At 44.9% G+C, this 27,785-nt stretch overlaps 1 protein-coding gene across 1 annotated transcript in view; it reads right to left on the reverse strand.

The window, feature by feature from the left end:
• Window positions 1–27,402, reverse strand: part of LOC137434355 (cytochrome P450 2C5-like) — a 62,713-nt gene extending 35,311 nt beyond the window's left edge. The window contains exons 1-6 of the mRNA XM_068127266.2: window positions 27,318–27,402; window positions 26,947–27,159; window positions 18,786–18,948; window positions 16,063–16,212; window positions 9,665–9,825; window positions 6,670–6,843 (exon numbers count right to left, since the gene is read on the reverse strand). Coding sequence (XP_067983367.2) covers window positions 6,670–6,843; window positions 9,665–9,825; window positions 16,063–16,212; window positions 18,786–18,948; window positions 26,947–27,132 — 834 coding nt within the window. The 5' untranslated portion in view covers window positions 27,133–27,159; window positions 27,318–27,402. The remainder of the gene's footprint in view (window positions 1–6,669; window positions 6,844–9,664; window positions 9,826–16,062; window positions 16,213–18,785; window positions 18,949–26,946; window positions 27,160–27,317) is intronic.
• Between the last annotated feature and the right edge of the window lie 383 nt (window positions 27,403–27,785).

The following is a 27,785-nucleotide window of genomic DNA, read 5'->3' on the forward strand; positions in this document are numbered from 1 at the left end:
GAATCGCAAATTAGTTTTAATTAGTTTTAAAACATAGTTTAACGCCAACATAGCGCCAACATAGCGCCAACATAGTTTGCCAACGTGAAATAAATGAATACGCTCTCAAATGTGCCGTCCGAGGCAGAGTCTGTTCGCCACGTTCGGCACATGTGATAGCTCGCTGCTCTCTGATTGGTTGAATCGTTTTTTGGACATAGCTCGGTAACTACTTCTCCGATTAATATGAAACCTTGAAAAGGCACATCCTCAGGTCCCCAGCAATATATCTGGCAAGTTTCAAGTATATCGGACCCGTGGTTGTCGAGAAACAGCGGTCACAGACAAACAGACAAACACACAGACAAACACACAGACATACAGAGATTACTGGAATTATAGATAGATATATACTGTATATATATATTGTTACAGATTTGGGAACCCCCCCCCCCTTCACTTATAAATATCCCCCTTTGCAATATAATCCCCTTTTATTAATTATTAAATATCGCACCCTAGGCCATCGCAACACGCAGCCAATCTTAGAATCATCTTGCTAATTATTTCCTATTCTATGTTTAATTAAGGCTCTGTATCCACTAGATTGACACCAAGTTGCATTAACAAATAAGGATAGCTCCCCTTCAATAACGCCATACCCCAGCAAACTCCCTATTTCTCTGCAAAGCAGCTCAACAAGCGTGGGGTGCACGCCCTCTCAACTGGCCTTGGTGCTCTGTATTGGACAAGAAGGGCGGGGTCGCCGAGAAGAGGTGTGACCGTGCCTCGCCACAAGGGCGGAGATGTTCAGCTCCGTTACCAAATAGGGCTACAAACAGCACGGGGGCGGGACCCAAACGGCCGAGGGCGTGTCACGACCCCACTTAATGTATGCGTTCGAGGATCGCGCACAAGGAGATGGGAGGAGAGAAGGTTTGAGACCAGCAGAGGTGACGAGCACGCAGCAGAAAGATCGTGCCTTACCTGCGAGGGGAAATCCCAGTATTATCCCCAGAGAGAGAGAGGGTCGTGGCGTCGATGCAACCACGTTGGTTCCAGCGGTTGTCGGGTTTGCTCCAAACCAACGGCGCAAAGTCGGAACGGAACCTTGACGGCCAAACGAGCCGAACCGGCCGCCTTTGCCAGCTGAACGGACCTTCTCCTGCCATTCCTGTCATCATCCCCGTGTGAGTCTGTCTTTGTTTGTTCTGTCCTGGGTATAAGACTGTATAGATAAGGCTGCCCTGTGTTCTTTTTACATCCTTCTACCTTAGTACAGCTTTGATCTTTCTTTTCCTCTGGTGTTTGTTACAATAAATGTGTGCTCTTTCTCCAAGCTTTGGTTTAGTCTTCCTCCAGTTGCTTTAGTCTTTTCTGTCCATTGGTCTCCGTGGCACGATTAAAACCGCTATAATCGGGTTAGTAATTGTTAACGGCCTGGGTCGTGACTCGCTTTGCTCGGCGTGTCCGTTACCGTCGCGACTCGGGCGGGGCTGTCTCCTCGCTGGTTGGGAGGTCACGGTAAGCAGGTATTCGGGGGGTCTTTCTTTTGGGCCTCTGGCCCGATTACCCTGGTCGTGGCTGACCACCAGTGACGTCACAGACCCCCAGGATCGGCGGCGGCCAGTATAACGGACAAGGGGTTAACCCCCCTTGCTAACGGGAGAGCGGTGTCCCAGATCTGTAACAATATATATATCTATATATATAAAACACAGTTTGTGTGTGTGTGTGTGTGTGTGTGTAATGTTACCGATAGACTCCTAAACAGAGAGGCTCACGTGCTTGATATTTGGCATAGACATGGCCATTGAGCCTGGGAAGAACATGGCCGACCTAAAAAAAATTATTTCATAATATTTTTTTACCATATTTTTACCTCAGTGCATTTCAGCGAGGAATATTATGTACGGAATCTGAGGCGTGGCAGAGCAGCGCGCTGATTCGCTCAGAGCGATTACGTGATGTTCCTTGCCGCCATAAACTCAGTTACGCATTCGCACGTATTTCAGAGCGAAAAGCGATTGCGTTTTTTCACATTTCACCTCCCCCTCCCCCTCCCCCTCGCCCCCTCCCCCTCCCCCCTCCCATCCCTCTCCCCCTCCCATCCCTCCCCTCCCCCTCTCCTCCCCTCCACCTCCCCCTCCCCCTCCCCCCTCTTCTCCCCCCCTCCTCTTCTCCCCTCCCCCCTCTCCTCCCCTCCCCCCCGTTCCCCTCCCCTCCCCTCCCCTTCCCCCTCACCTCCCCTCCCCCACCCGGCAATGCCGGGTACTTCTGCTAGTATATATATATATATATTGAATATATGTTCAAATGAGTTAGTTTGAAGGACACTAGAAGCAGAAGGGAGGTTTCAAGGTACATTTGGTGCCGAAATGTCTGGCATGTTCCCCATCCCCATTGTAAAATGCATGATCTAATCTGCATACTCTGCATCTTGAAACTGCTCACAATGCTTGCTCAGCCCTCTGTGCCTCCTCCGAAGGTCGAACTGACAATTGTAACTTCGTCGAGGTTAATTACTTGGAAGGCAACCTTACCCTGCCCATTGTTTTGAATCTGCATATTTTTTCTTCACAAACATTTGGTGAAATGTTGAAACAAACTTCCATTGTATCAAGACTTTTATCAAGATGTGTTTCAAACTCGTTGCCCTCGGGTTCGGAGGACGGTTATGTAAATATCCCTTCCCCCTGTTTGGATAATGAAGGAATATAAAGACTGCTTCTTGAGGCTATCAGTTAGAGCGGGCTGTGATGTTAGGCAGACATCATGTTCGTCTCTCTATGCGCACACAGATAGTAATTTTGGTACCAAGCTCTGTAAATAAATGTTTTAATAAGACTATTCAATGAACTTTTGTATCAGGTGGTCTTTTTGGGTAAGACCCTTGAGTTCTCCCTCACAGGGGAATCTCCAGAGTTAGGAAGGCAAAATAAATCAAATGAAAAATCGAATTAAAAGAACGTGGCCTTTCTGCTCCATTCTTTTTAAGCTATTTCCTTCCTTTAAAAGGTAGAGAGTGCATCGATCAAAGACCAAAGGTCCGTTTCAAGATAAACTTTATAGCAGTGCCTCGGTCTCAAAGGTCCACTAATAAGCGTTCATATGGGAGAATTTTTGTAATAATGTATGCATGTATGTAGGACAGCATGTATGTATGTATACGTGTGTGATTTTGTGCCTATATGTGCGTGTGTGTGTGTGTGTGTGTGTGTGTGTGTGTTTGTGGTCATCAAGCAGAGCATATCATTCTCTTTGCCAACTGCCCCCCTCTTCCCTCAACTTTCTGTTATTTTTCTCCCCCACCCCCTTCTTTCACCTTCTCTCTCTCTCTCTCCCTCTGTCTGTCTCCCACCCCTCTGTCTCTCTCCCACCCCTCTGTCTCTCCCCCACCCCTCTGTCTCTCCCCCACCCCACTTGGTCTCTCCCCCACCCCTCTCCCTCTCTCCCCCACCCCACGTGGTCTCTCCCCCACCCCTCCCTGTCTCTCATCCTCTCTCTACTCCACCCCTCTTGGTCTTTCCCCCACCACTCTAAGTCTCTCCCCCTCTGTCTCTCTCTCTCTCCCCCACGTCTCCCTGTCTCTCCCCTCCACCCTCTCTCTGTCTCTCCCCTCCACCCTCTCTCTGTCTCTCCCCCACCTCTCTCCCACCTCTCTCTGTCTCTCCCCCACCTCTCTCTGTCTCTCCTCCACCTCTCTCTGTCTCTCCCCCACCCCTCTCTGGCTCCACTCACTCCTCTCGGTCTCCCTACCCATCTCTGTTTACCCACCACTTTCTCTCTCCCCCACCCCTCTCTGGCTCCACTCACTCCTCTCGGTCTCCCTACCCATCTCTGTTTACCCACCACTTTCTCTCTCCCCCACCCCTCTCTGGCTCCACTCACTCCTCTCGGTCTCCCTACCCATCTCTGTTTACCCACCACTTTCTCTCTCCCCCACCCCTCTCTGGCTCCACTCACTCCTCTCGGTCTCCCTACCCATCTCTGTTTACCCACCACTTTCTCTCTCCCCCACCCCTCTCTGGCTCCACTCACTCCTCTCGGTCTCCCTACCCATCTCTGTTTACCCACCACTTTCTCTCTCCCCCACCCCTCTCTGGCTCCACTCACTCCTCTCGGTCTCCCTACCCATCTCTGTTTACCCACCACTTTCTCTCTCCCCCACCCCTTTACCATCCCCATCCTCTTTCCCCTCCCTTCTCCCCACCCTCTCCCCATCCTCTCGCATTTACCCACTCCTCTCTCCCACCCTTCCCCTTTCCCCACCCTCTCCCCTCCCTCTCCCCTCTTTTCCCTCCTCTGCTCCCCCTTCACTCTCTACCCCCTCTCTTAATGTTCCCGCCATGAAGCTACTCCGCATTGCCCGGCAATGCTGGGTACCTTTACTAATAAAAAAATAAAATATTCTAAGAATTAAAGATTCTTATGACACTCTGAAGCAAGTTTGCAATTTTCTGTTGTAACTACTTAACATTTTTGTTGAATAGAATATAACACTTGCGACTGTAGCTCGAGTATATTTGAAATTGCAAAAGAAAAATAAATCAAAATGGATCTTCCAGATCAGCCCAAGCAGCGCTCCTGATTGGTGACCTCAGCATCCCAAATTGATCAAGATGGCATTAGCTCTGCCAGGTGGGCAGTGGTCCAGAAGCGAGGTCAGGCTAGGTAGTTACCCTGCTCTGGTGAAGTGAACGGTGTGGTTAAGCGATCGGACGCATACGTACCTGGTACGTACATACCTATGTACATCGTACGTACGTGTCTGCATTTTGTTAAGAGCGTGCATCGAAAACCGTTCAGCGGAGGAAATTGAAATTTTACCGCATGTTACATGACCACTTGATATAGAAGTCACCATTTTGAGGTCAACATAGGCCAAAAGGTCGACGTATGCCAAATCTCGAAAATTGTCAATTTTCAACCGATTGGCTTGAAATTTGAACATGATTTTCACATCACCTCATTGAATTCAACTATCCATTATTTTTTTAGGTTAACATAGGACAAACGGTCAACATAGGCCTAATTTCTAAAATCCTCAAATTTCATCCGATTGACTTGAAATTTGAAGGGGATTTGCAAATCAAAAAAGGCATTTGGGGGAATTGCAGAAGTGTTGTGTGGAAGGATGTCAGGAAAAGGGTGCATCGTCGAGGGATAGACACCAAGTATGGTGGATGGAGGAAGTCGCAAAGGCAGTTGGTGAAAAGAAGGAGGTTTGTAAGAGGATCGAGAAGATCATGGATAGATGAATGAAGCCAGATGCGGGGTGGCTGCACCTGTGTGGGGAGAAGAAGAAAGCAGCAAGGAGAGCTATGGATAAAGTGAGGAATGATATGGAAGAGGAGACGTACAACAAGTTGGAAGATGATGATGGGAGGAACATGGTCCATAAATTGGCTCGTGACAGGCATGAGGATAGCAAAGCCATTAATGTGGGGAGGGAGGGGACAGTGATTAAGGATGGCGGTGGGAGGCTAGTGACCAAGATGGGCGCACTATTGAGGGTGAGGAAGGATGTTTCAAAGAGCTGTTGAACCGGGAAGGAAGCAACAGCAAGCTGCAGCTACCGAGTTATGTGGTGGAGAGTGCGGAAGAAGAAGAAGAAGTGTGGACTGCATTGAAGAGGTTGAAAAAGGGAAGGACGCCAGGCATTGATGAGGTGTGTACAGAGATAATAATTGCAGTCGGAGAGGTCGGAGTTAGATGGACGAAGAGGATGTTGTCGGAGAAGAGCAGCAGGGGGTTATAAACGGTAGGTGAACAAATGATGGGACGTTCATGCTGAGACTGCTGGTGGATAAGAGGTTGGAGGTGCAAGGTGAAATGGCATTGGGATTTGTGGATCTGGAGAAACCCTACAACACTGTCCCAAGAGATATTGTGATGGCAACACTGAGATGGATGGGAGTGTGGGGAGCAGAAGTTAGATTGGTGGAAGGGATGTACAAAGGAACAAAGGGAAGAGTTTTCATTGGTCCTGGTATATCGGAGGAGTTCAGTGGTTTGAGGCTGGGAAGCTCTCTCAGCCCACTCCAGTTTATCATGGTGATGGAGCTTGTAAGTAGGAAGGTAAATTATGAAAGGTATTCTGGGGAGGATATTGTATGTGGACGAATTGGCTGTTGTGGTGGAGAGTGGGCAGGAGATGCAGGAAGTAGTGGGGGCGTGGAAGGAGGCATTTGAGAAACATGGGATGAAAATGAGCATGCAGAAGATGGAGGTGATGTGGGTTGGGCAGCAGAGAAAATAAATCAACAAGTAGAGCTACATTCAACTAAGTCTATCTTTGCCCTCCCTACCCCTTCTGGACCTCAAACTCCCCCCCTACTCCCTCTGCCTCACAAAAGCAAAAGTGCATTCTTACATCAATCGCATTCTGTCTGTGTCTGTCTAAATAGTTAGATAGATAGACAGACAATACAAAATTGCATTACACAGACATTATGCAAGGGCAATCTTACAACAGACAGACAGTCAGACAGGAGGTAGATATATAGATAGACACAGGCATATATAAATATAGATAAGATAGACAGACACACACAGACACATAGATAGATAGACAGACAGATATATAGACAGATCCACACAGATGTAGACAGATAAACAAATACAAATAGGTAGACAGGCACACACAGACAGATAGGTAGATAGATGGACAGACAAACACACACTTGCCTTAGACTGTTTGACGATGAATGCATCAATGTAATCCTGGGGATTGGAGGTATCAAGAACAGACTGGTGTTGTGAAATCATTCCTCGAACAAAGTTGGCAATCTTCCTTGATTCTTTCGCCAGGTAGAGATGTGGTCCAGGTATGTAGCGAAGCAAAGGGAATGCGTTGTATAGCTGAGAAAAGACAAACGTAGCTGATATCACTTAGATCTTTTTTATTTTATTTATATACTGAATCGAGGCTCGTGAAAGAGCTGACAACCGCGAGGGAAAGACAGCACAGGGGGACCCCGAGGGAAAGACAGCGCAGGGGGACCACGAGGGAAAGACAGCACAGGGGGACCGCGAGGGAAAGACAGTACAGGGGGACCACGAGGGAAAGACTGCACAGGGGGACCGTGAGGGAAAGACAGCACAGGGGGACTGTGAGGGAAAGACAGTACAGGGGGACCGCGAGGGAAAGACAGCACAGGGGGACCACGAGGGAAAGACAGTACAGGGGGACCATGAGGGAAAGACAGCACAGGGGGACCGTGAGGGAAAGACAGCACAGGGGGACTGCGAGGGAAAGACAGTACAGGGGGACCGCGAGGGAAAGACAGCACAGGGGGACCACAAGGGAAAGACAGTACAGGGGGACCACGAGGGAAAGACAGTACAGGGGAACCACGAGGGAAAGACAGCACAGGGGGACCATGAGGGAAAGACAGTACAGGGGAACAACGAGGGAAAGACAGCACAGGGGGACCACGAGAGAAAGACAGCACAGGGGGACCACGAGGGAAAGACAGTACAGGGGAACCACGAGGGAAAGACAGCACAGGGGGACCACGAGGGAAAGACAGTACAGGGGGACCACGAGGGAAAGACAGCACAGGGGGACCATGAGGGAAAGACAGTACAGGGGGACCACGAGGGAAAGACAGCACAGGGGGACCACGAGGGAAAGACAGTACAGGGGGACCACGAGGGAAAGACAGTACAGAGGAACCACGAGGGAAAGACAGCACAGGGGGACCACGAGGGAAAGACAGTACAGGGGGACCATGAGTGAAAGACAGCACAGGGGGACCGCGAGGGAAAGACAGCACAGGGGGACCACGAGGGAAAGACAGTACAGGGGGACCACGAGGGAAAGACAGTACAGGGGAACCACGAGGGAAAGACAGCACAGGGGGACCACGAGGGAAAGACAGCACAGGGGGACCACGAGGGAAAGACAGTACAGGGGGACCATGAGGGAAAGACAGCACAGGGGGACCGCGAGGGAAAGACAGCACAGGGGGACCACGAGGGAAAGACAGACAGCACCACACCATTTCTGAAGTAATTTTAAATTAAAAATATTTATATGTATGAACATCATCATTATGCTGCATCATAAATTATTTGAAAGATCCTTTGACAAAATAAACGTTGTTTCCAAATAATAAAATTATGCAACATTCTACTCTTCCCGGTCTGCACTCCCTTTTGGTGTTTCGGGCAGGAAGAATATTGTAAGGAACCAATAAGGCTAAAAACATGTTGGGGTTGTCGTTCTTCTTTGATAAATCATCACCTGACTTGGACCAGTGTCCTGATCTGAATCCTGGGAACCAATGTCGACCTTAGGAGAGCAGGTTTTTGTGGAAGAATTCCCAGGCTGAATTAATATCAGGGGCCAAAATGGGATAGCATATGAACCTTGCCCCCAGCTGCCACGCCTGGAAGAGGAGGTGTATGAATCCTGATCCCTGCCTAGCACCTTCCCTCTCCAGGCAGATAAAAGGCGGTCATCGGCCATAGATTAGTTGTTGTTGGTCTGAGTCTACGAGTCAGTCTGGGACAATGCTGGAGTCTGGGTCTGATCCACGGTTCACAAATCTGGCGGAAAGCAGAGTTCTGGATGGGAAGGTGGACGACTTGACGAGGGTGTTGGATCCAAACTGGAGCAGAGAGCAGCAGATCAACAATTATCTAGTCCATAACTAAAAGAGCTCAACCAGTTGCTCAACCAAAAGAGCTCATAACTAAAAGAGCTCAACCCATTTACCCCTTTCATAATGCAGGGAGGTAGAGGATGAACTAACCTCGTTATCTCTCTCTCCCTCTCTCTCTCAAACTCTGCCGGTGTGATTCTGGTGCCAATGTAGTGTTAGTAAGTTTGTACGAAGGGGATAATGGGATGGGTTAACTCTGCACTGTGTCTCTTTTGCTCTTGTGCATTGCCGCATCTACACAAATCCTCCCTATTGCATGTCTCGTGTCCTTCCCTGCTGTACATACAATAAAACCCATTGGTTTGAATGCACACATACCTTTCCCCGCTCCCCACTTGTAAATAAACCCCGTGGATTTGTTCTTCCAATCTGTCTGTGCATGTCATTTCTTTCATTGGTCGAGTATAGCCCGTACTTGTGCTTAGCCGGGACATTTCAGTTCCCACAGATTGGCATGAAAACCCAATAGAAAGCCACGTTATCTCCAGGTAAACAGTAATTAGACGGAGGACCCCGGGGGATCTGGTACACTGATTGGCGTTCACGGTTGATTAGTAACCCGCCGGGTTGTGCGGTTATCCGCACACAGTGGCCTCGGATGCATTTGTCCAGGAGGAACCGAGGCTCCCCCTAATAGTAGAACCCGAAGCCAGTGGCCGTAACAGTATTATTCAATAACTAAAAGAGACTTCAGAGCAAAAATACAGCAAAACCGCAGCCAATTTTCATTCTACAGTGTTCAAAATATAAAATTCCATTGAAAGGAAGTCGTTCCTCGATCATAGACTGGCAGGTAATTGCTTTCCTCGCTTTGCCTAAACGGCAGTGAAACTTTTAATAGATCTCTCTGATTTGTCCTTGGAAGGTCCTGCCTGACATCTGCTTTCGGCACGTTGTGGTCATACTCACACACACACACACACACACACACACACACACACACACACACACACACACACACACACACACACACACACACACACACACACACACACACACACACACACACACACCTGAGTCCAGATGCCTCCCAGTAATTGTAGCTCCTTGTTCATGACTGCAAGAAGCTTCACAAATGTGGCATTGTCGTAGTCGAAGCGCTCACCGAATATAACTGAGCAAATGACGTTCGATACTGCCGAGTTGAAGAAGAATGTTGGCTCAAAGGATTTTCCTAAAAAAAAAACATGTTGTCACAGATGAAGGAACAATGGAAAACAAAACCTGGATTATGCATTATGTGGGAAAATATGAATCTTAAGAGGAGCTCAAAATGGTATATTCAGAAAATAATCGGATATTGGAGGAAAAATATTGTTATAGTTTTGGAAATGTACCCCGGGGAGAGCATTCATGTACACGCAGCATTCCCCAGAACGAGGTATTTAATTCGTTTATGTGGTGGGTCGACCTTTGCCCTTTGTCCAAGAGATTGATGGGGGAAATGCGTTGTGAGGTTCGTCTGTGTGTTCCCTGTGTGATGTCTTCCCATTTGCCGCTTTTAATATCCTCAATCCCCCAATAATCCGCTTCACCAAAACTTCAACTCAACAACCTCTCCTTCACCTCATCGGTCTTTCCTTCAACTCCGCAGTCGGTTTATTCTCATCCTTCGGTCCGGCTGTACCTGCGAACCACTTACTCGATTATTTTATTATTTTCCTGTAAGAACATAAGTTTATTTTCTTGAGTTAAGATCATGAAACTTACCTTTAATACTGTTACGTTTGTGGGGGCTTGGCAATGATTACCTTAGAGCCAGGTAGAATTGTATAGATTACCATGCTCCATATGTCATGATGAAGAAGAAACCCCATGTATCATAAGTAGGAAATTCGTTTAGACCAGATGTCGTGTAAGCGCATATAAGTGTCCCCATGAGAGGGGTGGGGTTATGTTAATTAGTTACGAATTAATGGTAAATACCCTGTGTGTAAATGGTCTCTGTTATTTTTCCTCTGTTCCTTATGACAATGCAGCACACATACAAAGCCAGGAAATAGCACATTAAACGACACTAAATAAAAGCTAACTGGAAACAGGACTTTGAGCACCAATGATGATACCACCGACGGGTGGTCACAAGAGCAGGCAGGTCCGTGAGGCCACGCCCTGGAGAGCAGTGATTTGGTGAGATTTGTCGAGCAACGAAGAGAGGGACTGGCTGATAAGAGCAGGCACGGGCGGCGTCAGATGACGTCAGAGCTTTGAGTACAAAAGAACGCTCTCCCCGACATTTTCTCTCTTGGCTTTCTCTCGGTTTCGGGATCTGGAGGTGAACTGTCGCCGATAAGCTCCCTTGCGGTGGGACAGTCTCAACGAAAGGTCGTGTTCTGACATTTTCCCTCCTCTTGCATTGGAACATTGGTGCCATGCAGTCACAGTTCATAGCGCTCTCACGCTAGGGACCTTGAAGGTTTCGATGATCGTGAGGAGGAGCGAACTGCAGACTGAGGCCTGGGTTTCCCACGCACGGACTGCGGACCATTTTTGACTGAACACCTCGCAGTGTTAAGCTCATTCGGCTATCCGTTTCTTTGGAGGATTTTAATCCCTCGGAACAGGAAAATGCCAATGATGACAATAAACTTGATCCAATAATGCGATGGTGACGTTGAGGCTGGTGATGATAAGGACGCGTTGATGTAGATGATGGTGATGATCTTCGAGAGTTGTGGAGAGGGTTATTGTGTCGATGGTCCATGTTAATTAGGTAAACTAGAACGGCACTCAGTAGAGAGCAAACCTCCACCTGGTTGGCCATGTCACGCAATGGTGAAGATTCACTTAGAAAATTGTAGTAGCCGGATCCGAATCCGGATCTTCACCAAAATCTAATCATTTCGCCTTGTCACATACACTACATCTTTGCCAAATTTTGTCCGAATCCGTCCGCAACTGTTTGAGATATTTTGTTCACAGACAAACAGACAGGGGTGAAAACATACATAACCTCCTTCCACCTTTGGTAGCGAAGGTAATAAATGTGGAAAATAGTTCACCAACCCACCATCATTTGAGCATACTGTATTTGCAAAGATTGCCTCAATGGATTCACAAAGGGAAACCCACGAATAGAAAGCCCCGGCAATTTAAACAAAATGATGATTTTATAGATCGTTCAAAAAAAAAAAGAGAACAATCTGGAAGTTTAGCGCTACTGAAGCGTCGTATACACCACCCACCCTTATACACTGTAATGAGATGTCAAGTCTCAATTTAGGAGACAGAGGCTTTTTTGACACCATCGATCGCAGTGTTAATTAGCAGGGTACGGTACGGTACATAGCCATTATGGCGACCTCTTCTTTACCCCGATACACATGCCACATCTTCTCATGCTATCTACGAAAGTGTAACTAAAAAAATCTGTACGTCTAATACGTGTAAACGTGTAAAAATCTGTACGCGTAAAAATCTGTACGTGTAATACGTGTAAACGTGTAATACGTGTATGTACGTGTAAAAATCTGTACGTGTAAAAAAGTGCAACTAAAATAACGGCATTAGGATGTACTTACGTGTCGTGTATAAAGGAACGATCTGGAGGAAAATGGAGTGTGTGACGGTTTGGTTTTAGCGTGCCATTTGAAATGCGTTTTGGCGCAATTAGGGATACACCCCCGGCACGCACTGCGCACCAGGAACAATCCTCCGAACATACGGCACGAGGAGCGCTGAGCACATAAAACAATTACCCCCTGAGGAAAAACAGGTGAAAAAGCCTCTGCTACCCTTCACCAACGCATTTGGCACTCTAACCCACGACACAAGGGAAGGGAGCTATTCTAATACTACACTATGGAAATAACTACACTGAGGGACATGTATTGTGGTTGCCATTGTTTTTGCGCGGTTTCCTAAAACCGCAACAATGTTAAAAAGAAAAAAAATTATATATAAATATATACATATGTATATACATATATTTTGAGGCAATTTAAAAAAAACAAAAAAACAAAGATGATGGAGGGATTGGAGGAGGAACCGGAGATAAGTTGAGTGAGCAGTTTGTTCAGTGTTTCTACACAGATTTCTACACAGTTCACGGGATTTTTGAGCATTGCAACTTTATCAACACTTAGTGAGTGCACTACGTTTTCAAAATGGACCCAGAATGTCAATCACAAATGCCATTTTGTCTTCAGACAACAATGGTCTGGTGGACCCACAGCAGTCCTGAAAAGTCGAATGACAGGCATATTTTTCTTATGCAGCTACAAAAGTCTTCACAAATACTCTGCAGCCACAATATTAGCTCTCAATGTACGACCTACGAGACATAATTGGGTGTAGGTGATGCCAGGTGCTGCAGGTGATAGCATGTATCTTAAAATGTCTTATCTGGCGAGCACCACTTGGTTTATGGAACAAAGTTCAGTAATGTTTGTGCTGAATACCTGAATGTAAATAACATCCTTTCAAAAGAGCTGGTTAATAAATGTTTTAAATGGACTTTCATTGGTATTATTCAAGAATTAACAAAGACAAACAAGATAATCTACAACGGCACTTGGTAGATCATATACAGTGCACCTTCAGAAAGTATTCACACATCTTGACCTTTTCCACATTTTCTTTGGTTGCAGCCTTTTTTACATTACAGTTACAGACTATATAGTCATCATCGAGGCTAGGCCTTAAAATCTGCTTTTTGAAAAGGGGAAGGTCGTAAGTGTTTGTAAATACATGAGAAGGTAAAGCGTTCCAGAGTTTGGCAGTGCAGGGGAAGAAACAAACATCATCATGACCCAGCTTTCAGTAGCTAATGGCCACACATTAATCAAATTTAGTCTGAAATTAAAATGGATTAAATTGAGATTTTTTGTCACAGATCGGCACATCCCCATAATCTCAAGGTGGAATATTTTTTTATTTCGATTTTTTTCCAAAATAATTAAAAATGAAACACAGAAATATCAAATTTACATAAGTATACAACCCCCTGAGTCAATACGTCGTAGAAGCGCCTTTGGCACTAAATACACCTTTGAGTCTTCTTGGGTATGTCTGTATCAGCTTTGCACATCTGGATTTAGGTAGTTTCTCCGATTCTTCTTTGCAGATTTGCTCAAGCTCTGTCAAGTTGAATGGGGAGCGTCGGTGAACAGCAATCTTCAAGTCTTTCCACAGATTCTCAATGGGTTTCAAGTCTGCACCTTGGCTGGGCCACTCAGTCATTTTCACATTCTTGTTCTGAAGTCATTCCTGTGTTGCTTTAGCTGTATACTTGGGGTCGTTGTACTGTTTGAATGTAAATCTTTGCCACAGTCTAAGGTCTTATGCACTCTGAAGCAGGTTCTCTTCAAGGATTTGCTTGTATTTGGCTCCATTCATTGTTCACTTTAACCTAACAAGTCTCATAGTCTCTGCCACTAAAAAGCATCCCCATAGAATGATGCTGCCACCACCTTGCTTCATGGTAGGGATGGTGTGAGATGGGTGATGAGTGCTGTTCGGTTTCTGCCAGACGAAGCGCTTTGCATTAAAAAAAACGTTTTATTTCATTTTTATTTTTTATTTTTTTATTTTTTTTGTATACTTAGTCGAGGCTCATATAAGTGCTAACCCATAGAACGTATAAAAAAGGGAGTGGGAGACAACAGGGGGAGAGAGAGGGAAGTACAACAACAGAAGAGAACTGGGAGATCTGTCGAAGAGAAAGGGCTGGGGCACGGTACGTAGGATAAACAAGATGGATAATACAGGGGCTTTCAGGAAAGAAAACGGAATTTGAAGGCGGTGGGTTTCGGGTGGAGAAAAGATCAAGGATGGGGGAAGATATAAGATGGTGGTGAACAGCTGCTTTAAATATCTGGAAGGAGGAGTGGGATTGAAGAGTGTGTGGCAGTTTGTTCCAGATGCGGGAAAAAAGAGGAATGAAAGAATGAAGGTGAACAGAGAGTCTTGATTTGGCAGTTTCACCACAAGAGGGTTGCAGGCAGATCTTGTGCATTCTGCAGGAAAATTTGGGGGACAGAGCACAGACAGAGCTGGGGGAGCAAGGCCGGAGAGGAGTCGGTAGAAGACAGAAAGACCACCAACCTGCCTGCGATGAGAGAGAGAAAAGCCCCCCAGAATCAGCTTCATCACAGGAGATTCCAATGATCGTAAAAGCCATGGTTTCTACAGTATGACGCCGAGCTGGGTGTGAGGCAGGAGCACCAGCCCAGAGGGGAGAGCAGTACTCCATCAAGCTGCATATGAAAGCGGATGAATTCAGGTCAAAGCGTTCAATTTTCGTCTCATCCGACCACGGAATCTTTTGCCTCTTGCCCCCCGAGTCTTTCATGTGCCCTTTTGCAAACACCAGGCATGCTATCATGTGCCTTTTTCTCAGGAGTGGCTTCCGTCTGGCCACTCTCCCATAAAGCCTAGATTTGTGAAGGGCTGCAGAGACTGTTGTCCTTCCGGCAGGTTCCTCCATCTCAGCCAAGGAATTCTTTGGTTGTGCCAGAGTGGTCATTGGGTTCTTGGTCACCTACATGACCAAGGTACTTCTGGCCAGGTTGCTCAGTTTGTTCGGATGGCCAGCTCTAAGAAGAGTCTGAGTAGTTCCATATTGTTTCCATTTCAACTTCATGTTAGAGTTTCTGCTCTGAAATGCACTATGTGACCTTGTATAGAAAGTTGTGTTTCTTTCTAAATATTGTACAATTAATTGAATTAGCCACAGGTGGACTCTAATGAAGTTGTATTGACATCTCAAGGATGATCATAGGAAATGGGATGCACCTGAGGTCAATTTGGAGTGTCATAGCAAAGGGGTGTGAATACTTTCTGAAGGCACTGTAGCTCCACCAGGGTGAACTGTTTATGGTTTGTATCCCACTGATAGGCCGGATCTGCATCCGGATCTGAACCAAAATATAATCGGCTTGTTCCTGTCACCTTTCCAACTCGTCCACCAAGTTTTGTCACAACTCATCCACAACTTTCTAAAATCTCATGCTATATATCATTTTTGGCCCCATCTCTTAATTTTTTTTTAATGGGATATTGCCCGCCACAAAGCCTACATGGCCACTCGAGGTGGGGGCTACACAAAGAAACCAAAAGCAGAACAACCAGCCCTTTGGATTGAAACAAGACAAATATAGAAAGTTGGCTCTTCACAGAACAAAAAGGGCTGGGAGGGGTTAACTCGTCTGCTTCGACACAACAGTGCCTCCACCCCTCTACCCCTAATACTGAGGATTGAATTAAAAAATATAGCATCCATATCTTCGCCAAAATCTAATCACTTGGTCCTTGTCACACACCCAACCTGTCCACCATGTTTAGTCCAAATCCGTCCATATTATTTTGAGATGTCCTTCTCACAAACAGACAAACAAGACAAACGTGGTTGAGAACATAACCACTGTCCACATTTGGTGGTGGAGGTAATAAAAGGTGATTCAGCACTTACCTTCCAGAGCAGAGATGCGTTTCAATAAGCACTCGGACTCCTCTGAAATACGTTCCTCAATGGAACGCCGGCCAACTCCAAAATCCCGCAGCGTACTGAGAGAAAAGCGGCGCAGGGTGCGATGCCAGGCACCTCTGCCTAACACCAATCCTGGACAAACGAAGAACGAATTATGCACAAGTTTTTACTTGTAATTAAATGGGGAAAAATAACATCTGTTAGCATTAGAGAAAGAAGTTGTTTATTTACTCAATTCCAACAATTTCTCCCATCATTGTTCTATTGGCTCCTCCAGTTGATACCACAAAGCTCTGATGCAAAAAAATGACTTTCGCCTAAAAAAAACTGCTTCTCAAGCTCAAGAAAAGCTGAAACCCAACTCACACCTGAAACAGATTGTAAGGAATGCTTCGAGCTTTGTTATATTCATTTGTAAACATAGATTTCTGCAATGATATGCTCGCAAGGGCATCAGCAGGGTTGACAGATAATCACAGAGCATTTTTGTTGCAGGTGCTGTAATTTGGTACAATTATGTAGAATGATGTAAAGATAAACTGATTAGATTTTGGGGTCAAGAGGTCAAAAGTCAAAGGTCAAAGTCTGTAATAGGTTTATAACCTGAGAACGGCTAAAGTGATTTAACTCAAACTTGGTACAGGTATGTATGATGATGTAAAGATAAACTGATTAGATTTGGGGGTCAATAGGTCAAAGGTCAAAGTCTGTAATAGGTCTATAACCTGAGAATGGCTAAAGTAATCTAACTCAAACTTGGTACAGGTATTGTTACATGCTCCTCCCAAAACCCCGGTCACGGTGTACCTCCGAGCCCCGAGAGGAGTCATGGCAGAAAGATGTGTTGTTCTGTATGTCAAAGATCAATGGTGAAACCACACCAATTGTTGCCAACAAACAAGTATTGTATTAAGATCACACAAGAATAACGGTACAACAACAATAGTAATCAATTGTACAACCAATATATATTTCCTATGATGGTACCATCAGGTTCGTACAATATAACTCACTGTGCTCCAAGTGAGCGAAAAGAAGAACATTCCCAATGTCTCTATTCCGGCATCAAGACAAAGTCGATCCGCTCCAGTAATCGTCAGAATGATGTCTAATCGAGACCAGAATCCCGTTCGGATGACAGTCACAGTCACACTGCCAAAGCTGCACAAAGGTGCCCTCAAGGCGACTGGGAAATCACACCCCCGGGTGTGGACGTTCCACGGCTCCCACTCGGCGAACCGCAGATTTCCCACTCAAAAGCCACGTTGCACACACACACACCAGATTAAAGTCTGAATGCGGTGAAAATGGTTGAAGCGAGAGGAAAAACCTTGAGCGAAGCGCAAATCCTGCGCGAGGTAAAAATGGCCGACGGCCCGTTCTCGTGGCATAACGGCACTCTGATGATTCTCTCCGGAATCAACCGCAAAACCTGTCACGCAGGTTTATCTGTCACAGCGATGACAACTCTGTCGCAGGAATCACTTTCCCGGGAAACCCCAAAGTTCACTCGTGACTCTCGTTTGCCAATCGTTCGCTCCAGACATCGAAGCAGCTCGGCTTCTTGTCTGACTCACTCGCTCCGCCTTCTCTTCCTCCTCTTCCTCTTCATCGTCGTCCGGTTCCGGTTTCATTTAAAACATTGACTTTTTTACCTTTTGAAAATAGTAATCTCTATTTCCCTTAAACGACAACAATAATAGTACATGGAATTAAAAATGTTTACAGTAGATGAAAACCACAACAACGGAAGTGACAAATCCGTAACAGTATGTATGATGATGTAAAGATTAGCTGCTTCGATTCTGGGGTCAATAGGTCAAAGGTCAAAGTCTGTAATAGGTCTATAACTCGAGAACGGCTAAAGTGATCGAACTCAAACTTGGTACAGGTACGTATGATGATGTAAAGATTAGCTGATTAGATTCTGGGGTCAATAGGTCAAAGGTCAAAGTCTGTAATAGGTCTATAACCTGAGAAGGGCTGAAGTAATCCAACTCAAACTTGGTACAATTATGTAGAATGATGTAAAGATTAACTGATTAGATTATGGGGTCAATAGGTCAAAGGTCAAAGTCTGCAATAGGTCTATAACTTGAGAACGGCCAAAGGAATCTAATTCAAACTTGGTACAGATATGTATAATGATGCAAAGATTAACTGATTAGATTTTGGGGTCTCGAGGTCAAAGGTCAGAGGTCATGTCAGGTAAAAAATATGGTAACTTGAGGACAGGTGAATGGATTTAAATTAAACTTGGTACAAGTATTATAATGAGGTAATAATGTGGGTGGAGGCATATTGGTCGACGTCGTGACGTTGAAGAGTGTTGTTCTAGTTATTTATTCATATGCAGATGTTGGCTGCTCAGCTGCAATAATTTTCTGGGGGTGCAGTTGTGTTGCTAATGCAATGCCCCCTACCAGCTCGCTGGTATTCATTGTGCCTACTTCGGAAAGATGACAATCTGAGTCGACCTGCCTGGTGTTGAACGACATGACAGGGGATTGAACTCAAGACCCTAGGATCTTATGCAAACCACCTTAACCATTAAGCTAATACCAGGCTTTACAAAGACTAAAATGAAGATAAACAACACGTAAGCAGTACCCAGCAGTGAGTACATTTAAGGGTTTGCTCAACAGTATTTGTCATATTTAAAATAGATCCTTAAAAAGAAAGCTGAATTGCAACTACTTATTCACCTTTGTCAATGCCCAAATATTGTTGCATGGGAACGAGAGGTCGACTTGAAAATTCTTCTGCTTTTCCAACAAGTGCATCCCGCACCGCTTGGTACCCTGTCAACACCACGACAGTGCGGCCACCCAGGCGTATGCTGAATACTGGTCCGTACTTCTTGGAAACCTGTTAAGAGGATCAGAGCAGTGATATCATGTAATATAAGCCTTTTTCCATGAACCATGAATCTACAGAGACTATCTTTATTCTCTCTTTCTCAGAACATTCTTTAATTGCAGGAGCAAAGCTTTGTGTCCAAAGACTCATACAAGTTTGATCAATAAATCAGGAATGACCATTTTATGAATTTTTTATACAGCCTCTCTTTCAAAGTACGATTAAAACGCTCAATAACAACTGCTTTTCCTTCATTAAAGGTACTGTATAATGTAATGTCATGCTCTTTAAGAAAGTTCATAAATATGCTGTTGTAGAACTCCGTCCCCTCGTCGGTCCACAGCTTCTTAGGCGTTCTCTTACTTTTATTAAATATCTATTGGAAGGCTAACATCAGAGTATTACCCTCTTGTTTTTCAGGGGAACAACCCAGGCAAATCTACTTCTCAAATCAATAATAATGGTTGAAGCATATTTGTACCCTTTATCATTATTTAGTTCAATTAAATCAGCAGACCAGATGTAATCTACACCTTTGGAATAAACCTTCCTTCGTTTAAACTTTGTGATTATAGGTTTGTGTAACTCATTAGCTAAAATAACCCCTTCCTCGGGTTTAATATCATCCTTGGAGTTTAGTAGTTTTTTTTGAAGGGCAGCCCCCATCCCAAATTTCAATTTAAGAGCTGTCGCATTCTCCACGAGAATCTTCTCGAGTTTCTCTCTCAGCGGTAGATTTTTTAAATCAAAGACAGATTAATTATACAGCATTTCTCTATCGGCTTTGTGTTTTCCGGCTAATGTATCGTTTTTACCAAAAGCAATGTCATGCTTTATACACACTTCATCAGTCTTGTTTTTAGGTTTAGACAAAGGTTTAGGATTACCATCCTCATCTAATCTTTTTTCCAAGTTTGTTGCAGGACCACAGAAGGAATAACCCGGTAGATGCAGTTCCCCTGGGATCCCCGTTGTTGTAAATTTAATCCTTGATAAATTTTTTTGTATGTCACCCCCGCTTTTGGATGGGATGAATTGGCACTTTTTAGCGCCGCATATTACACATTCTCCCTTTTCACAAACTCTATTCTTTTTATTTATATCGTAGGAGATGTTTTTAGATTTAGTTTTCTTTTTGCACTTGATACAATAACTCATTTTATTATTAGATTACTTTCTTTTTTAATTATGTCTATGTGTCCATAAGGGATAGAATCATTTCCATTGTCTAAAATAAACCTTTTATCATCATAAGCCCCAAGAACATTCTTGTTCACCTTCTCTGTATAAAATTGATGATTATAACTTCTGATCGCATTCATGGTTCTAAACTCTTCCGTGTTTAAAGTTAAACAATTAAAATAATGTTCAAAGCCTATTTATTCTTTAATAACACCTTTCTTTATTCCTTTCAACTTCTTATCACATCTTTCAATATTATTAGCAATATATTTATAAGCATAAGCCTTAGATCTCAATCCAACATATTCAGTCATTACCTTTCCTCCTAATTCATCCTTAAACTTTCCAATAACATTTTTATTCGTTGAGAAAAACAACTTATCGGTTGACTTATAATTACTCGTGTCATGCGAGTCAATATCCTCAAGCATATCTGAATAAACATCTTCCGTCTTAATTTCCAAAATAAAACTATCCGTATCCGTATAAAGTAGAGAAACATTATCTTGATATTTCTTCTTCAAGTTAATATAAAGGAAATCATACATTAGTAATTTTGATAAATCAAGAACCGTCGTTCCTATATAAATAGGTTTATCCATTTCAATACTCTCTTTTTGCAAATAAATAGCTACAAAGTTATTTGAAAACACCACTTCTCTTTGAAAACTAGGTTTATTAGTTAATTTTGATGCTTGTTTCCAAGATGTAGGAAGTTTTATGTTTTGTCTATTTCTAAGATTTTCCATCGTCGTTCCAAATACAGAATTATTCATCGATTTATAAAAGTCTTTCTCAAAATCCGTTTTTGCTTTGGTTCCCCTTTGCGTGTTAAAATCAATATACTCCTTCAACCAATGCCTTTGTTTAAACTGTATAACTCTATGAATCTTCTTTCGTATCAATCCTGCTGATAAATATTGCTTTAGGTTCCTTTGGTGTAAAACATAATTTTCTTTATCATATTGTTGCGGTTTTGTGAATAAAGATAACCCCCCTCGTAGGTAGATGCACCACAACATGTAGCCTCGCTTTAGTTTAGTTATTTCTTAGTAAATGTAAGTGTAGTCTCCTTTCCTGTGTTAGTTTTGCGTTGAGCAGGCCAGTGAGTTAGGTGTTCTTTGAGCTGAAATGCCATGTGCTCGGCCTGGAACAAGTCTGGCAAGGCCGAAGGGAGGAGCTGCAGGGGGGAAAGGCCGGTAAGCCGCGAGCAGCCAATCGGAGCCCAAGGGGAGTGGCTCACAACGGCAGCGAGAGGAGGAGCTTGGAACATTCGGGTAAGGTTGGGGAGGGGCCATATAAGACCCAGCCCTGAGCCCCCCGCAGCAGAGGTGAGAGTCGGAGTGTCAGACAAGAATGAGAGAGAGTTGTCCAGCCCCTGAGTCAGAGTGCAGAGTCTCCGAGTCAGAGTTTTTGTCTCAGCACGAGTGAAGTGCCTTGCTTGTTATAGCGTCGCTGTACACAAACTCTCCCCGTGCCCTGTGCCCTGCGCTCTGCGGCTGTATTAATCGCGCTTGTGAGGACAATCCATTCCGGGCCACAGACGCGCGACCTCCTTGCCTGCGCTCCCAGCATACGTGCCATGAACATCGGAGGGCCGCGCCCGGCGAGCTGTCCGGGAGCGACCGGCGTCAAGGCGCGTTTGGCGCGCGAACTGGTCTTCCCCCTTTTCCCCCACGTGAGTGAGTGGGCCCATGTCTGTGGGATAAGTTAAGACTGTTAAGCATCTGCCCTGTGTCCCTTCCCTTTTATCTGGATCATTGTACGTTATAAATAAACCTGTGTTCTTTCTCCTATTTGATCGTTCCCATCATTTCACTATTGGCATAGCATCGCACGAATAAAACCGCTCGAATAGGCTTCAATAAAAGTAACGGCACGAGTCACCTGATACGCAAACCGCTCGGCGTATTCGATTAGTGTGGCTTGTGCGAAGTTCAGTCCCCATTCTCGTGGCAGCGTGGGTACCAAAGGTACGTGTGGAATCGACCCGATTCCCTTTCCCACACCCGCTACGTGAGTGGCGACTCGGCCTCGTGGACTCGAAGACCCGAGGGGGAAAAGGGGTTTAACCCCTGTTACGGGGTCCCCCCCCTTACCTCTGGTCTCGGTGGACCTCCGAACCCCAAGAGGGTCCCCGGCAGAAAGATGTGTTATCCTTGGTTGAAATCCAGCAAATAATGTCCCTCAATGGAACCAGCAAATGAAACAGTCAAAGCAATAATGCAACCACACCAGGTTATAACCAAACAATAATATATTATAAATCACACACAAAGAGCCATACAACAATGGGGGCAATCACCCCTACTTTCAAATCTTACGATAATATCCTTGTCAAGCCCCTTAACCCCACAGCCACACTCACGGCACCTCCCCCAATGTCTCTGCACCCCTCCAAGGTGAAGTCCCAATGCCTCTGTGCGCTCCCGCGATCGGGGAGTCAAGGCCCGATTTTCAATTGAGGCATAGACGAGCGAGACGACCCCGAGGTCATGTGCTCAACCCCCAGCAACACAGCGGTGGAGAGGAACCTCACAAAGACGCGCTCCGACATACACGTTGTGGTTCAATCCGCGAGCCTCCGGATAATTCTCACGAGCCCCTTTCTGGCACAGCCGTCCCCGGCAATCCACCGGGGAATAATGCCCAGCCGACACGACAAAAGCCTGTACACTGCAGGGTGCTCGCGTGGTGAAGATGGCGGACGGCTTTCGCTCCCAACCGGATTCTCAAGGCCTGGATCCTCTGGAACCTCAATGAGAATACCCGACGACACAGGCTCCACGCACTCCGGTGATATTTCTTATCGCCCGAACTTCCCTTCAAGGACGCAAAGTTCACTCGCACTGTACGTCGAACGCTCGGGCTGGAGCTTCAACCACCACGTCTCTTTTCGATGTCCTCCCACCTCTTTTCCTTTGCTCCACCTCTTCCGGTCTCGATCCAGATTTCCGGCCACATTTTACCAGGAGCGCTTTTAAATCTTTTAACCACAACAACCCTTCACCCTTAAGTCACAATAAGCATAATATCTAGAATATTTCTAACCAACAACAATAATCATAACAACAATCATTCGGGCCGAATACGTAACACCCCCCTTCTGTACGTCGACGGGCTTCGAGAGATCCGCAACAAATTTGCCAACCTGATCTGCCAACCTGAAGTTGTTGGGAGACACCTAACGACCTAACGACACCTAACAACCTCAGACATTTAGTTTGCTTTGCTCTTTGTTGTTGAAGTGTGCGGCGTCACCATGCCTAGATCAAAAGAGCTCTCTGAGGCCTTCGGAAAGAAGATTATGGATGCCCATGAGTCTGGGAAGGGATTTAAAAAGATCTCCAAACAATTTGAAATCAATCATTCGACTGTCCGGAAGATCATCTACAAGTGGAAAAGATTCCAAACAACTGCCAACTTGTTCAGGCCAGGCCGCCCCAGCAAGTTCAGCCTGAGAGCAGACCGCAAGATGCTGAAAGAAGTCTCTAAGAACCCCATAATGTCATCACAGGACCGACCTGTAGCTCTTGCCACTGTTGATGTTAAAGTGCACGAGTCTACCATTAGAAAGAGGCTGCACAAATTTGATCTACATGGGAGGTGTGCCAGGAGGAAACCTTTGCTGTCCAGAAAGAACATCAGGGCAAGACTAAAGTTTGCCAATGAACACCGAGGCAAAGGCCAGCACTTCTGGAACAATGTGCTCTGGACAGATGAGTCAAAGGTAGAGCTATTTGGCCACAGTACCAGAAGGCATGTTTGGCGAAAACCAAAGACAGCATTTGACCACAAGAACCTTATACCAACTGTAAAGCATGGTGGTGGAAATATTATGGTTTGGGGCAGCTTTGCTGCATCAGGGCCTGGGCAGCTCACCATCATAGAATCCACTATGAATTGTTCATTGTACCAGAGGGTGCTTGAGGATAATGTGAGGCCATCTGTCGGGAAGTTGAAGCTCAACCGAAGGTGGACCTTGCAACATGATAATGACCCTAAACATACCAGTAAATCCACCAAGGAATGGCTGAAAAGAAAGAAATGGAGGGTTCTGGAATGGCCAAGTCAAAGCCCGTATCTAAATCCCATTGAGATGTTGTGGGGGGGATTTGAAATGAGCTGTGCATGCAAGAAACCCCTCAAACAATGCACAGCTGAAAGAATTCTGCATAGAGGAGTGGGCAAAAAATTTCTCCCAGTCGATGTCAGAGACTGGTAGACAGTTATAAGAAACGCCTACTTGAGGTTGTTTCTGCCAAAGGGGGCAATACCACCTATTAGAGCCAAGGGTGTACTTACTTTTTCCACTTGCGAAATTTGCATTTATGTTTATTTAAATTATACAATAGACTACAAAATGTAAATGTTTCATGATATTTGTTATATTATATCACCGTTATCTTTCTATATTGTTGAAATGAAGATCAAATAGCTGTATGTTGAAATATGTTGAAAAAGCCAAAACTTTACATGGGGTGTACTTACTTTTTCACGTGACTGTATATATATATATAGATAGATATATATATATATTGTTGCGGTTTTGAGATTGTATATATGACATCATTAAAGGTTAAAGGTTTGCCCCCCATAGTTAGTCCACAAGCAACACGTAGGCCCACTTAGAGTATTAGTTATGTCATAGTATGTGTAAGAGTAGGCCATTTCCCTAGTAATATCTGCGTTGTGTAAAGAAATGAGCTTAGGTAATTTCATTTTGCGGCCACCCTCCAATTACATCATGGGCATAATCGATCCCGCACCCCATTTGGCATCCCTCAAGTTTGTTACGCTTTGGCTGTCAGCAGTATTCGCTGCCCTTGGTTTTGCTCGAAACTAGTCGGGTAACATGAGGTAGGCCTAAGAAGAGGGAGGAGCGCGAGCGTCGAGGTGTGGCCGCGACAAGCAGCGCATCAGAAGGCAATGACAGTAAGGGCTTCCAGCCAACCAGGGCTGAGAGGGCATGGCGTGATAGGGCGTGGCAAGACACGTCTAGTAAGTTCCAGAGGGTTCGCTGGGCAGGGCTATATAAGTCGCTGCACAAAGCCCTTGAACAGGACTGACCTGAGTTATGAGAAGGGAGAGGCGCTCGTGAGTTGGCAGGACTGACCCGGAGTTGAGAAGGGAGAGGTGCTTGTTAGAACTTGTTCAAGAGAACTGTATTCACAGGACCAGCGTGCTCACGACAATATCGGAAGGATTTGTCGAGACCCTTGATTGAGAAGCGCATTGTGAGCGCATTTTGAACGATTCGCTTATTACGTATGCGGCTGGAGCCGCAAGTGTAACCGCCAAAACCAGCCCTACCGTTCGCCCCGTAATAATCCCATGCACGCCAATGACACGCGGAGAGCTCCTGCCGTCTGTTTCATCTGCTTTGCGGTGCGAGTTGGGGACCGGAGAGCGAGCTGCCTGGACGCCATCCCTGGACCATCAACCTGTTTGCCTGCATCCCCGTGTGAGTGTCTGTGTGTGAACGGGCCCGTTTGTCTTGGGATAAGTATAAGACTGTTTAAGGCTGCACTGTGTTTTCTTCTTCTGATTATTGTACAAAGTGTAAATAAATCGTGTTATTCCTTTCTTCCAAATTCGACCGTTTCAGTGATTTCCTCCATTGGGTAAGCGTGGCACGATTAAGAACCGCTCGGATCGGGATCTAGTCCTTGATAACGGCTCGGGTCACAGGTTCGCTACCGCTCAGCGTATCCACCAACACCCGTGATTCGGGCGAGGCTTGTCTCTTCGTTTCAGGGTAGTGTTAGTACTTAGGCAATAGCGAATCTGGTCCTACAACCCTATTTAATACTGCCCAGAAAGGACGTCATAGGCCTCGGGTCCCGTCGGCTAGTCAAAGACAAGGGGACTAATCCCCCCTTGGTAAGGGGAAACTGCCGGCGCGGAGATCCGCAACAATATATACGATATATAGCATGATATTTCGAAAAGTTATGGATGGATTATAACAAAACTTGGTGAATCATTTGGTTAAGCGACCAGAACAAGCCATTAGATTTTGATTCAGTCCCGAATCCAGATCAGGCCTATCAGTGGGATATAAAACATAAACTGTTGAGACTGGCAGAGGTATGCGCTCTACGGAGTGCTAGTCTAGTTTTTGTGTGTCCATGACATGACCCTAGGTACCCCCGGCATGCACGTTTGGAAAATTTGGAAGAGATTGGCTCAGCTGGTTTTTTACGATGATTTGCAGAGTTACACAAACATCAAGAAAGAGAATGTGGGGCAGGGGAATTACGTGGTGGTAGGGGAATTATGTGGGAAGGGTGGAGGAGTGGTGTTGAGGAGGAGGTGGTTGCTTTAAAACTTGCCCATATTCTGAAATAACTAAAACCAAAATTTCGGCCATCTAGTTGCTACGTTTCAGCCATGAAAGACGAATAAAAGAATACACAAACAAACACATGAAAATATTTACAAGATGAGTCTACCTGGGTCATAAGTAAACAAACCCATTTGTATCTATTTAAAATGTACTCATTAGTAATCAAAGGTAGAAACTTTGGAATTTCTAACCACACAATCACAACACAGATCTATCAACATGGACTTTAGACAGTTAAACTAAGCAATATCTATGAAACAACTGCTTTAACTATGGAGGATATCTTTAAGAACTCAAAACCACGACATAATGAATTACAAACCAAACATTGATGAGGAATAACATACATGGGTGAAAGTTTCATACGAAAGGTGGAGCTATATATTCTAGGATCGGACATAGACCTGCTTCATGAAGAGCACACAGCATCAAATCAGTTAAACAAACTTTGTAATTAGGTGACTAAAGTAACATACCTCCATCAGAGAAGATGGCAGATTATAGAGGTCAACCTGCAAGAGGTTGCCAACCAAGGGGAGACCCTGGGGTCCAGGTGGGAAGCGGGTACGAGATGACGAACCATCGCCGAGGAGTGACCTCACGAGTAACACCACGAATCCAATGCTGAGAGCGATGGTAACCCACCCAAGGTCCATCTCCATAGCCGAGGTCGTGTTCTTCTTCTTTTACTTTGAGCAAAACAATTGAAAATATGATTATTTTACCAATAAATGTTTACTTGTGTGATGTAGGTTGTATCCAAATGAAATACAAGTTCAATAATAGACTCATCTGGAAATTAATAATTGATTTGCTGAATAAACAAACAATACAAAACAAAACTTACTTTGATTATTTCGGTGAATCCTTCGTATCTAAAGGAATTTAACTGAAAAGTAAAACCACATCCCTTAATATGCATCATTGAACACGCCCCTTTCAAACACGACCAATGAACACGCCCCTTTCAAACACGACCAATGAACACGCCCCCTGAAATATAAAATACACACATAATTACAAAATACAAACATTGTTACAAAATACACACATTGTTACAAAATACACACATTGTTATAAAATACACACATTGCTATAAAATACACACATTGTTATAAAATACACACATTGTTATAAAATACACACATTGTTATAAAATACACACATTGTTATAAAATACACACATTGTTATAAAATACCCACATTGTTATAAAATACACACATTGTTAGAAAATACAGACATTGTTATAAAATACTGTTGCGAATATGGAATTTGGCCTCCATATCCGCTTGTAAATATTCCCCTATTTCCCCA

The sequence above is a fragment of the Myxine glutinosa genome, chromosome 10 (assembly GCF_964187855.1).
Source record: "Myxine glutinosa chromosome 10, kmMyxGlut1.1, whole genome shotgun sequence".
In the NCBI taxonomy this organism is placed as follows: Eukaryota; Metazoa; Chordata; class Myxini; order Myxiniformes; family Myxinidae; genus Myxine; species Myxine glutinosa.